A 14,202-nucleotide genomic window follows, 5' to 3' on the forward strand; every position below is an offset into this window, starting at 1 on the left:
CTTGCGGCCGGGCCAAGAGGGACGCGGTGGTCCAGACTCTCTCCAAGCTTCTGGATCTGGGAGCCGTGGTCCCAGTCCCGGCAAGGGAAATTGGCGCCGGCCAGTATTCTATTTACTTCACCGTGCCCAAAAAGGACGGGTCCTTCCGCCCAATATTGGACCTCAAGAGGGTCAATCGGGCTCTCAAGATCCCCCCACTTCTGCATGGAAACCCTGCGGGTGGTCATTGCGGCGGTCCGCCCCGGAGAGTTCCTTGCTTCCCTCGATCTCGCAGAAGCTTATTTTCATATTCCCATTCACCGCGACTATCAGAAGTATCTCCGATTCCACATTCTCAATCAGGACTTCCAGTTTCGAGCTCTTCCCTTCGGCCTCGCGACCGCTCCTCGCACCTTCACGAAGGTCATGGTAGTAGCGGTGGCCTTGCGCCGGGAGGGGATTCTCGTCCATTCCTATCTGGACGATTGGCTCATCAGGGCCAAGTCGGAGATCTCTTGCCGGCGGGCGGTGGATCGTGCCTTGGAGCTCCTTGCCTCTCTCGGGTGGATAGTGAACTTTTCCAAGAGCAAGCTTCAGCCCTCCCAGGAGTTGGAATTTCTGGGAGCCCGCTTCGACACCCGAGTAGGCAAGGTTTTCTTACCTCGGACGCGAGCCCTCAAGCTGATCGATCAGGTCCAGACTGATTGCCCTACCTTCCCTGACAGCCTGGGATTATCTCCAAGTCCTGGGATCCATGGCTTCTACCATCGACCTTGTCCCCTGGGCTTTTGCTCATATGCGTCCGTTACAGAAAGCTTTGCTGTCCCGTTGGCAGCCAGTGTCAGAGCAGTTTCACGTAGTCCTTCCGTTCTTGGATTCTACTGCCGACGAATTACAGTGGTGACTGTCTCTTCCTCATCTTCTGCAAGGGATGCTTCTTCAAGCTCCACAGTGGACGATAGTGACCACGGACGCCAGCCTGTTGGGCTGGGGTGCGGTCTGCCTTTCTCAGTCCAGGGGACATGGTTGCAGACTCAGTCGCGCTGGCACATCAATCGACTGGAAACTTTGGCGGTCCGCCTGGCTCTTCAGGAGTTCCTTCCCCTGATCCGCGGCAAGGCGGTACGAGTCCTGTCCGACAACTCCACCATAGTCGCCTACATCAATCGCCAAGGGGGCACTCGCAGTCCCCTGGTAGCCTTAGAAGCCAGCCGTCTCCTCGCTTGGGCGGAGCGTCACCTACAGTGACTTGCGGCCTCTCACATCGCCGGAAGAGACAATGTTCAAGCCGACTTCCTCAGCCGGCAGTCGCTCGATCCGGGAGAGTGGGAGCTCTTGGACGCGGCCATGGCTCTGATAGTGACCTAGGCACAGCTCCTCGAACTTTCACCAAGGTGATGGTGGTGGTAGCTGCCTTCCTTCGCAAGTAAGGGATTTTAGTCCATCCTTACCTGGACGATTGGTTGATTCTCGCGAAGTCTCGCAAGGACAGCGAGAGGTCTGTTTGATTGGTGATGCTCACCTTGCAGGCGCTTGGGTGGGTCATCAATGTTCAAAAGAGTCATTTGGAACCCACCCAAGATCTGGTTTACTTGGGAGCGCAGATCGATACCTTGCGCGGCAAGGTGTTTCTGGCGGCGGACCAAATACCAAAGTTGCAAAGCCAGGTCCAAGCCCTTCTTTGGAGGAAGAATCCCACCGTCTGGCATCACCTACAAGTTCTGAGATCCATGGCTTCCACCTTGGACTTGTAGTATTACAAGAATGAAAATTAGCAGGTAAGAACCAATTTTCCTTTTTAACATCATCAATGACAGAAACAGTTGCTTATTAGGTGTTACACTTCAATCATACACACCACAGCAAACACAAAGATAGCAAAACAAAGGACTATTAACCGTGCCTACAACGCGGAGTATATATCTAACGCAAATAAGAGACTGTATGTTTTCCATAGCAGGCCCCATGTTGTGGAATTCTCTACCAGAATTGTTACATCTGATAACAGAAAGAAAGAGCTTCAAATGTGAGCTGAAAACATGACTCTTCAAAAATGCATATGATCTAACATAAAATGATATGCAGAAAATTACAAAATTAAAAACATAGCTATTGTGAGATGAGTGAGCAACAATTATTGAAAGACGTAAAGTGTGTTAAGACAACTCACTGACTAATTTGTGAAGGTTATTGAAAAGGAATTAATGTATCACAAATTACTTTTCTAGCAAGCTAGTTAAAATGTTCTGATGTTGCGCTGACTCATGTGAATGCTGCTTTTGTAAACTGTTGAGATCTTCTTTTGGAACGACGGAATATAAAATGCCTAAATAAGTTTAAGGATTGCTGCTATGAATACAGTCCTTTGCTAATGTGTGTAAATTGAGTCCCTGTCTTTAGATGTTCATTTTTAATCTAATTGAATATTCTATTGAATTTCTCATATCTGTAACCTAAATTTATTCATAGTGTCAATTCTGTCTTGTGGGATAGTGACTTCCAAGTGTTGTTTGTGGAGCTGATTACTATGAATGTTGAAGATTTGAACCTGGATTTTAAAATGAATGTCTTTTGCTGCAGAGGCCGATCTCCTCAGCCACCTGCAGAAGATGATGAAGAAGATTTTGATGACACACTCGTGGCTATTGACACATGTGAGTTCCAGGGATAAACTTATTTAGTAAAGTTGTTTACCTATAGCAGGTGTTTTTCCATGGACAGCAGAACAAACAGCCACACAAGTGGGTGACATTGTCCAACAGCGCCAAGGTTGGAACCTGTTCTCATAGCTCAGAATTTTCCAGAAGTGTTTGAGCATATGCGGGACTTCCTGTGTTAGTGTTGTTGCGTGCCTCTCCTCAGTCGAGTACCTAGCTAAGTACAACTTTCTAGGGAGGGTGGGATTGTGTGATTGTCCTACTGTCCATGAAGAACACTTATTACAAGTTAGCAACTTTGCTTTCTTCATGGACAAGTAGCACAATACAGCCACACACATGGCCCCAATGGAAGCACTTGGAGGCCGCCTGGGGCATCTCTGGTCTGGAGGCAGTGACAGCATGACTTCTTCCCACCCATGTGGCCTGGAAAAGGAAGTGGTGGGTCCACGCAGGCAGGAAGAAGAGGCAGTCATGTAGGAGAACGATGCATCCCTCAGTCCCTTGCAGGAAGAGGCAGAATTGGCTCCAGGTTCGCACGGCATTCGAGCACAGGAGGAGCCCTCATCTCCACGCAGGTGCATTCCCCAGGCCATTGCAGGAAGAGAACTATCATCAGCCTAGGTTCAAGTGCAGGAAGAACAGCAACAACACCTCTTCCCCCCCCCCCCCCCCCCTGCTGCAGGAAACAGCAGCATCAGCCCCCATGACCTCAAGAAAAATGAAGTCTGTCTGACATGGGTACTGAAAGTGGAGGCTGCTACTGCACTTGTCCTTCTGCTGGGGAGGGGGAAGGAGATTGAGTGAGGGAGTGTGTCTGCATGTGTGTGAGCATGTTCTATGATTGAGCATCTGGAAATCAACAGATCCCAGGAATGAACAGCTGGGGATTTTTTTTTATCCTTTTAAGTATTGGATGGTGTTTGAAATATTTTATTGGTCTTTGGAAAATTTGAGTTTTAAATTATTAGATGTTCTATTTGTCAGCTGTTTTGAAATTTTCTTTTTGTTAGTATGGTTTTACTTCTATTGATTTATATTTCCTGATTTATTTTTGTTTTTCTGAGGAATTGTAATTTTCCTAGCGTGTAGCCAGATTGACTCAGGACCAATGGGTTATGCTTCTCTACCAGCAGGTGAAGGCAGTCAGATTTCAAAGTTGATGTCACCCTAGATACACCCTACAGTGACCTCAGCCCTTCAGTATCTCTCTGTCTCCTAGCGGATGTGGACATGCTTTCCCTATGGGGATCGCCTTACCCTTTAGAAGAAGAAATTCTACTTTTAAATTGGAGAAAGATTGAGTCCCGCCTCCTGCGATGATACCTAAAGGTCCCTCCCCCAGTTGAGAATTACTGAGGTGATTTCAGAGATCCCTCAGAGGTGTACCTTGGTCCAGTAGCCGGTTCCCCATGTGGACTTTGCTGCCGAATCAGCTGAAAGGCAGCGGGTGCATGAAGCCGAGCGCGGTGGGGACAGCCAATACCCTCTCCACCCGTAGCCAGAGACAGTCTCTGAACTCAGCCGGTAAGATCTGAGTACAGTACAGGTAAGTGTAAAAATAAATAAATAAATAAATTCCTCCTGATTGAGACATTGGAGCGATTTCGGTAAGACTTCTTCCAGTCTCCTTGCTTGGTGCACTATACTAATGTTCCCCTAAGGGGACGTGGGCTTCCGAACGGGTTAAGCAACCCCCTGGTGGGCTAGGCCCTGCTTTAGGCATGGTTGGCAAACTGTGTGGTAGGCTGCAGCAGCGCCATTTTGTGTGTTTTCTATTCCCCACCATGGTGTCGGTATGCCACAACCTACTCCGGATCTGAGTAATCCCCGGGGCTGGGTCTTCCATGGGTGAGGGAAATCCAGCAGCACCTACCACAGTACTTCCTGGGCTAGGTATGGACCCGGCTACCTTCTCTTGGGTGGAATTTTTTCAAGACCTTCAAGCTTTCCTACAGGCACAGTCTACTTCACTTGCCCCAGTCTGGACAGAACCCCAGCAGGTAAGTTCTCCCTCTCCCAGCCCTATCGACAGGCCTCGAGACATGCCTTGCCTCATCATGGGTATCCCTGGCAGGAAGCCGGATAGCAAGGACGAAGAAGGGGGACTCAGATTCCTTGGAAGATGGGGAAATCCCACCGGGTTTAGAATCATATCTGACCATGTTACATTTTTTCCATAGAGATGAATTACCGGCCCTGGTTTCCCAGACTGTGAAGATGCAGGAAGTCCCTGGCGTGGACTCTGGCGGAACCAAAGAAGAATCCCATCTTGGTTTCTCTTCTGAAAGCCTCTTGCTATTTTCTAGTGCTGGAAGCCATGCAGGAGTTGATTGACCTGGAATGGGACGCCCCTGAAGCAAATTTTAAAGCTGAACGAGCATTAGAAGCTCTATACCCACTGGATCCGGCGGCGAGAGAGCATATACATTTCCCTAAAGTGGATGCGCTGGTCTGAGCCATTTCGAAGCGAACTATCTCAGTGGAAGGAGGAGCGGCAAAGGATCTCTGAAGGAAATTTCTGCCTTCTTTAGTGCTTTTCTGTTTTTTGTGTGGGAGACAGTCTCCCAGCTCTTGCCCGGCTCAGGGGGGCTTGTCCCCTTTTGCAGGAGGGGGTTCCCTGCATAGTCCTGAGTCCGTGGACGCTTCAGGTGTGGGGACCGACACTCTCTGGGCCTCGTTCCCCCTCTGGCTGCCGAGAGGGTTTTGAACCCGCTGCTGCGCTCAGTAAAAAAAAAAAAAAAAAAAAAAAGGAGTTAAAAGGTGTTAAACTTTCAATAAGTTGCAGGTACTCACCTACCTCTAACTTATTTGCAGCAGTTGACCAGCTTTTTTACTTTTTTCTGGTCAGAGTAGGGCTAGAACCGGCAGTCAGAGAAGCAGAAGGCAGCAGGTTTCCCGCCTGCTCTATCCTGCTGTGCAGGCTGTCAATCAAGCTTTTTTCCAACTTTTTTTTTCTTCAGCCGAGGTTTAGCTATGTCCCGGCTGACAGCCTGTCTTTCTTGTGGGCTGTCCTTTTCGCGTCAGGGCCTCTGCACTGCTTGCCTGCCGGGTGGGGAAGGTCCCTCCTCGGCAGGACAAGCAAATTTAGCCCGGGGCTTCACTCCTCCTGGCATGGCTAGGCCTTTCCCGGGTCGGCAGAGCCCGGGAACGGCCGCCATCTTGGATTTTTCATCGGGGCCAATTTCAGTGCTCCCTGGGGCTGTGGGGCCGGATTTTTTTGATTTAACCCCCGATTTGGCCCCCACGGGTCCCCAGGAGGGGGTCCTGACCTTCCCTCGCCCCCCCCCCCCCCCGGCAAATCCAGGGTCCCTTTTTCAGCGGATTTCGTTGTCCTCATGCACAAATCTTATCTAGCTAGCCTGCATGAGCTGGATGAAAGCCCCCCCCCCCCGCCAAAAATCCCTCACGGACCGGTGCGGGTGGTCCCCCCCGGTGTCTCCCGGGTCCTCGGACCCCCGCTGCTTCCTCGGATTCGGCGGATGCCCCCTCCCTAGAGGGGGATGACCCCAGAGCCCTTTGTCTTTTTCGTAAGGAGGAGTTAGAGCCCCTCCTCCCTTTTTGTTTTGGAGGAGCTGGGTCTGGAAAGTCCCTCCATGGATAATCTCATGGCCTCATTCCCTAAGGATATGAACCCGGTTTTGGGAGGGCTCTGGGCTCCGGCCTCGGCCTTTCCCTTCCACCCCATGCTTAAGCTCCTTATCCTGTGGGAATGGGAGGCTCCTGAGGGTGCGCTCCAGGTGGGGCGTGCGATGGATAAGCTCTATCCCCTCCCGGAAGAGGGCTTGGAGCTGTTGCGACATCCATCGGTGGATTCTTATGTTTCTGCAGCGGCCAAGCACACCACGATTCCAGTGGAAGGTTCCACGGCCTTGAAGGATTCACAAGATCGTAAGCTGGAGGCTCACCTGAAGCGCATCTTTTATGTCCTAGCCCTCGGGGTTCGGGCGTCTTGCTGTAGCAGTCTCATGATGCGGGCGGGCCTCCAGTGGGTCCGTTACTCTGCGCCCGGGAGCTTCCGCCAGGTGAGGTAGAACAAGCCGAACGTCTGGAGGCGGTAATCGCTTACGTATCAGACGCCCTCTACGATTTGGTCTGTGTGCAGGCGAAGGCAATGGTTTCGGCAGTGGCTGCCCGGAGGCTCCTTTGGCTACGCCACTGGTCGGCTGATCAGTCCTCGAAGACCCGGCTGGGCACGCTTCCCTTCAAAGGTAAGATGCTCTTTGGCGAGGACCTCGACAAGCTTATGGACTCCTTGGCTGACAACAAGGTCCATAAGCTTCCAGAGGACCGCCCTAAGTCTTCTCGGTCCTTCGCGGCCTCTCGCTTTCGCTTCAGGGGTCAGCGTCACTCCGCCTCTCGCAGGCGGGGCAGTGCTACGAGGGGGTCTTCTCGTGCGCAGTCCTGGTCGCAGTCCTTTCGTGGCAGGCGGCCTTTTCGCGAGGGCCAGCCTGTGGCGTATCACCGCTAAACCTGCCACGCAATGAAGTTCAGCCAACCCATTCCTCGGTCCCTTACCTCGGCGGATGCCTCTCCCTGTTTTTCGAGGAATGGGTCAAAATCACATCGGATCAGTGGGTCCTCGACATTATCAGAGACGGGTACGCTTTCGACCTCGTCCGGGAACTTCCAGATCTCTTTCTGTTCTCCTCTTGCGGCTGGGCCAAGAGGGACGCGGTGGTCCAGACTCTTTCCTAGCTTCTGGATCTGGGGGCAGTGGTCCCAGTCCCAAAAGGGGAACTGGCGCCGGCAGTATTCTGGATACACGTTAGGAAATGGAGAAATTACTTATCTGATAATTTCGTTTTCTTTAGTGTAGACAGATGTACTCAGCATCCCGCCCATGGCTGCCCCAGAAAAGAAGAACCTCTGATAACAAACCTCGAGACAAAGATAATACGGGTAAGCCATGGCCTACCCCTAGTTCAAGACACCCACAGTTTGTCTGGTGTCGGCGTTAGTTGATTGAATGCACTGGTGGTCTCTAGTTTGAAAATCAGTTGAACCAGTTCGAGTTTAATCAAGTTATTTAAGCAAACATATACTACAATGGCTTTTCGAAGAGAATACTGAAGAGCTAAGCTTCCTGCACGGGTATATGTAGAGTGACGTCAGCTTTGAAATCGGACTCCGTCTCCCATCTGCTAGCAGAAGAGCACAATACCCATTGGTCCTGAGTCCATCTGTCTGCACTAAGGAAAACAAAATTATCAGGTAAGTAAATTTTCTATTACAGCATAGAACCCATAACCCGAGGTGGTGATAGTTTGCTATTTTATATGAAACTATCGACACATCTTCTCTTTATAGTTCTCACAGGACAAGCAGGATGGTAGTCCTCACAAATGGGTGACATCGAGGATGGAGCCCACCACGGAAAACTTCTGTCAAAGTTTAAACAGAACTTTGACTGGCCCCTACTGGGCATGCCCAGCACGGCACTGACCCTGCAGCCAGCAGGGGTCTCCCTTCAGTCTTCTTTTTTCCGCGCAGCAGTTGCCACGCGGTGAAAGGAGCTCTCTAACCACGTTCCTGACAGGAATTTGGAAATTAATTTCCGAAGAAAATTTGCCCCTCAGGGGTCTCCCTTCGACAAATCTTTTGTCATCATTACGGAATCCGGTAAGTTTTTTGCCATTTTCCATCGACTACCGTTGATTTTGGCCCTCGAGGCCTGTTGGCACTTACCGATCCCCAGGCTAAATTTTGGCTTACAGCCATGGCAACGGGGTTCCGTCGTTGTCCGGATTGCACCCGGACTATGTCAATCACAGACCCCCACAGGGTTTGTGTTATGTGTTTGGGTAGTGAGCATGATGTCCTGACTTGCACCAAATGTGCCTTAATGACGCCCAAAGGTCGCAAAGCCAGGATGGAGAAGATGGGGCTCCTCTTCCATGCACCCACCCCAACGCCATCGATAGCATCGACGTCATCGGAACCGGCACCGTCGAAGTTGCACCATCACCGTCAACCCTCCGGTGACCGTCCGCCATCGATCGCTTCTCGGCCGTCGACTCCCGTCCCTTCCCCGGATGGGCGAGGGGATCGGAAAGAAAAGCATCGCCATCGACGGCACAAGTCTCGGCCTGTCGAGGATCCACAGCCATCGACCTCCGCTCAAGCCGAGCCACCGACAAAAAAGCCGCGAACAGACCGGACACCCTCCACGTCTCGTTCGCAGGCACCGAGGAAACCCTCACCCTCTCGGGGTGTGGGGGCCGTGATCCCACCGGTTACGGTGGTCCCTTCGGCCCTGCCTCAGCCTCCCTCTCCCGTTGAGCCGGGTATTGTTACCCCTGGTCTCCGGGCAGAACTGGACTGGCTGGTCCAGGAGGCCATCGAGAAAGCGATGAAGAAGTTACAACCTCCATCGACACCGTCTCCGGCACTGACGCCGGCACCGACTTCGCCACCGAGGAGGGAACCGACCACCGAGCCGTTGGTGCAAGCTCTAGCACTGCTACTGCGCCGCATGGAGGCACTTATGACGGCCCTTCCATCGGTGATTCCAGTACCATCGACAACACCACCGTCTCCGACTGGATTTTCATCGGCAGGAGAAACACCGTTCCGGATTCCCCCTTCCGGGGTGGTTCCATCGGTGCCTTCTGGTATATCTCCACCGATTTATCCTTCGGCTCCATCGATTCCGCGACTGGCACCGATTCCATCGGCAGCACCGAAGCCATCAATGCCATTCCTAGTTCCACCGACTGCACCGATTCCATCTAGATTTCCATCGATGCCATCAGAGCCTCAGCCAGGTCCTTCAGGGCTTCAAGCCCCACATGATCCCTACGATACCTGGGGTGATGATGATGATACATCTTCTGACACAGATTTGCCTTCACCACCATCTCCTACAGAGAGTAGGAAAAGATCTCCTCCTGAGGATCTCTTTCATTAATTTCGTGAAAGAGATGTCAGAAGTTGTACCTTTTCAGCTACAATCTGAAGCCGATGACAGACACCAGATGATGGAACTACTTCAATTTCTGGATGCTCCAAAAATCATCGCTTCCATCCCTATTCACCAGGTATTTTTGGATCTGCTGAAGAAAAACTGGGAATCTCCTTCATCTATTTCACCAGTTAACAAGAAAGCTGACTCCACATACCTTGTCCAGTCAGCACCAGGTTTTCAAAAGCCTCAACTGGATCATCGCTCTGTTGTAGTTGAGTCCGCGCAGAAGAAGGCCAAGCGTCTTAAGCCACACTCTTCTACCCCACCTACCAAGGACAATAAATTCCTGGACAGTGTGGGACGGAAAGTATATCATGGAGCTATGTTGATTTCACGCATAGCTTCATATCAACTTTACATGACTCAGTACAACAGAGCCATCCTTAAGCAGATGCAAGACTATGCTGACACGTTGCCGGACCAATACCAACCACAGCTTCAAGCCCTTCTTCACAAAGGATTTGAGGCAGGGAAGCACGAGATTAGAACAGCCTACGACATCTTCGATGCTTCCACAAAAGTCTCAGCTACTGCCATCTCAGCCAGACGTTGGGCGTGGTTAAAGTCATCCAACCTTCGCCCAGAGGTCCAGGATCGTCTTGCTGATTTACCCTGCTTAGGCGACAATTTGTTTGGAGAGCAAATTCAACAGATTGTGGCGGAGTTAAAAGATCACCATGAGACGTTGAAACAACTCTCATCTGTCCCGCCTGAAGTGTCCTCCAAGCAACCACCAAAGAAGGACTCTAAGAAGTCGTTCTTTCGACCACGTCGCTACTACCCTCCATCAGCTAGGGCTCGTCCTGCACGGTCCTCCAACAGGCCTCAGCCTCGTCAGCCGAGAAAGCAAAGACCTACTGTAGCCCCACCTCCTGGGCCTGCGGCGGGCCTTTGACTCCCCTGTTCTGAGCACATGCCGAATCCCTCTTCCGCACATCCCTGTGGGAGGTCGACTGTTCCACTTCTTACACCGTTGGAAACAGATCACCTCAGATCAGTGGGTTCTAGCAATTATCGCACAGGGTTACCACCTCAACTTCACAACTCTCCCGCCAGACTCCCCGCCCCTTCAGGCATGGAGTCTAACCAGCCTTTTGACTCAATTACAACAAGAAGTATCCCTTCTTCTACAATCAAATGCTATAGAACCCGTCCCTCCCTGGCAACAAGGGAAAGGATTCTATTCCAGATACTTCCTAATACCAAAGAAATCAGGGGGGCTACGTCCAATTCTGGACCTTCGGGCCCTCAACAAGTATCTGCAAAAAGAAAAGTTCAAGATGGTAACTCTGGGCGCCTTGCTCCCTCTGCTGCAAAAGGGGGATTGGCTGTGTTCTCTCGACCTCAAGGACGCTTATACCCACATCGCGATAACACAATCCCATCGCAAGTATCTGCGTTTTCTGATAGGCCACGACCATTATCAATACCGGGTACTACCTTTCGGGCTGGCATCTGCTCCACGAGTCTTTACCAAATGTCTCGTAGTGGTAGCAGCATTCCTCAGGAAGGAAGGTGTCCACGTCTACCCCTACCTGGACGATTGGCTAATCAGGGCCTCCACCCCTCAGATTGCTCAATCCTCCCTAAAATTGACAATTCACACACTCCTTTCCTTGGGGTTTCTTGTCAATTACGAGAAATCTTGCTTAGTCCCATCTCAAACCTTATCCTTCATTGGAGCAGACTTGGACACCTTACAAGTAAAAGCCTACCTTCCACTTCAACGAGTCCAAACTCTCATGTCCCTAGCTCGCCAGCTCCAGTCTCAACACACTGCCACAGCTCGCCAATTCCTCATCCTTCTAGGACACATGGCATCCTCGGTTCAAGTCACTCCCATGACTCGACTAGCCATGAGAGTGACACAATGGACTCTACGACACCAATGGATTCAAGCTTTTCAGCCTCTGTCCTCCATTGTCACAGTTACACGAGCGCTACGCCTGTCTTTAACCTGGTGGACGACTCAAGTCAACCTCCTTCAAGGCTTACCCTTTCTCCTACCAGATCCACAGGTAATCCTAACCACCGATGCTTCCCACATCGGTTGGGGGGCCCATGTGGACGATTTACAAACCCAAGGGTTATGGTCACCAGAGGAAGCCGAACACCAGATAAACTTCTTGGAACTTCGAGCAATCCGCTACGCGCTCAGAACTTTCAAAGATCATCTATCGAATCAGATTATCTTAATCCAGACAGACAACCAAGTCGCCATGTGGTACATAGACAAGCAGGGAGGCACAGGCTCCTTCCTTCTGTGTCAGGAAGCTGCGCAGATTTGGGCAGAAGCCCTCTCCCACTCCATGTACCTCAGGGCCACTTACTTGCCGGGAGTGGACAATGTATTGGCAGACCAGCTGAGCCGTGTCTTCCAACCACACGAGTGGTCACTCGATCCTCTAGTAGCAACCTCTCTGTTTCACAAGTGGGGTTTTCCCCGCATAGACCTCTTTGCGTCCCCACAGAACCACAAAGTGGACGATTACTGCTCTCTCACTCGGAGCCAGCACTCTCGACCGAGGGATGCCTTCTCCCTCAAGTGGACGACAGGTCTGCTCTATGCATTCCCTCCACTTCCTCTTCTGTCAAGGACTCTTGTGAAGCTTCGCCAGGACGGAGGAACCATGATCCTAATAGCACCCCACTGGCCACGCCAAGTGTGGTTTCCCATACTCCAGGATCTCTCCATCCGCAGGCACATCCCTCTGGGAACGGATCCGCATCTGCTCACTCAAAACGGCGGATGCCTCCTCCATCCCAACCTCCAAGCCTTGTCCCTGACGGCATGGATGTTGAAAGGTTAGTCCTTCAGCCTTTTAACCTTTCAGATTCGGTTTCTCGTGTCCTGATAGCTTCACGAAAGCCCTCCACCAGAAGATCCTATTCATATAAATGGAAACGGTACACATCATGGTGCACTTCTCAGTCCCTTGATCCCCTTTCCTGTCCAATCTCTAAGTTCTTGGACTATTTATGGCACCCATCAGAATCCGGTCTAAAGACCTCTTCCATTAGGATGCATGTCAGTGCGGTAGCCGCCTTCCATAAAGGTATAGAGGGTGTCCCTATTTCAGTACAACCCCTGGTAACACGCTTTCTTAAAGGCTTGCTCCATCTGAAGCCACCCTTACGTCCTCCGGCCCCATCTTGGGACCTTAATCTGGTTCTTGGTCGTCTAATGAAACCACCTTTCGAACCTCTGCACTCCTGTGAATTGAAGTATCTCACATGGAAAGTATTATTCCTGTTGGCTATTACTTCAGCTCGCAGGGTTAGTGAGTTACAGGCCTTAGTCACCTATCCGCCTTACACTAAACTCCTGCAAGACAGGGCGGTACTCCGCACTCACCCTAAATTTTTACCTAAGGTAGTTTCTGAATTTCATATCAATCAATCCAAAATACTACCTATCTTTTTTCCCAGGCCCCATTCCAACTCTGGGGAACAGACTCTGCATACCCTAGACTGTAAACGGGCTCTAGCTTTTTATCTAGACCGTACAGTTGCTCACAGGAAGAGCACTCAATTGTTTGTCTCTTTCCATCCTAACAAGTTAGGACAACCTGTGGGTAAGCAGGCTCTTTCCTCCTGGTTGGCGGACTGCATTTCTTTTTGCTATCAGCAAGCTGGCATTCCTTTTCAAGACCGTGTAAAAGCACACTCTGTGAGGGCCATGGCGACTTCAGTGGCACACCTTCGATCGGTGCCGCTTCCTGACATCTGTAAAGCTGCAACCTGGAGTTCTCTCCATACCTTTGCAGCCCATTATTGTTTGGACAAAGCTGGAAGACAGGACTCCATCTTCGGCCAATCTGTCTTGCGTAACCTTTTTCCAACATGATGTACCAACACCCTTCCACCTCCCGGTAGGGTGCGGATGCCCTTTACCAAATTCCACCCCAATTGTTGTGCCTGTCGCACGTCCTTGGGTACATTTGGTGCAAGTCAGGACATCCTCAGCTCGGTACTCACCCATTTGTGAGGACTACCATCCTGCTTGTCCTGTGAGAAAGCAAATGTTGCTTACCTGATGTAACAGGTGTTCTCACAGGACAGCAGGATGTTAGTCCTCACGAAACCCGCCCGCCACCCCGCGGTGTTGGGTTCGTTTTGTTTTTACTTTTTTAGGCACTGCCTGTAGCTTTGAAAATCAGACTGAAGGGAGACCCCTGCTGGCTGCAGGGTCAGTGCCGTGCTGGGCATGCCCAGTAGGGGCCAGTCAAAGTTCTGTTTAAACTTTGACAGAAGTTTTCCGTGGTGGGTTCCATCCTCGATGTCACCCATTTGTGAGGACTAACATCCTGCTGTCCTGTGAGAACACCTGTCACATCAGGTAAGCAACATTTGCTTTTTCCTGTATTATAGTTCCTAGAGTTAGGTAGTGATTTCAGCTCAAAAACATTTTTTTTGAGTCCTATATAAGTAGATCTAGGTATATGGTTTATACATTGTTATTTTGGGGCGCATGGCAACGCTAATGTGGGTAGACCCACACATGCTCAGAACGCTTCTGGGAAAATTGAGAGCTATGAGAGAACAGATACCGATCTCTTCTTTTGGATGAGCTTACCTACTTGTGTGGCAGTGCTATAC

At 50.8% G+C, this 14,202-nt stretch overlaps 1 protein-coding gene across 1 annotated transcript in view; it reads left to right on the forward strand.

Annotated features, from left to right (window-relative positions):
- The window catches only part of HNRNPUL1 (heterogeneous nuclear ribonucleoprotein U like 1), a 173,085-nt gene that overhangs the window by 44,312 nt on the left and 114,571 nt on the right, over window positions 1-14,202 (forward strand). The window contains exon 4 of the mRNA XM_029571581.1: window positions 2,560-2,633. Within this exon, the coding sequence (XP_029427441.1) occupies window positions 2,560-2,633 (74 nt within the window). The remainder of the gene's footprint in view (window positions 1-2,559; window positions 2,634-14,202) is intronic.

Source organism: Rhinatrema bivittatum, chromosome 11, assembly GCF_901001135.1.
Source record: "Rhinatrema bivittatum chromosome 11, aRhiBiv1.1, whole genome shotgun sequence".
NCBI lineage: Eukaryota > Metazoa > Chordata > Amphibia > Gymnophiona > Rhinatrematidae > Rhinatrema > Rhinatrema bivittatum.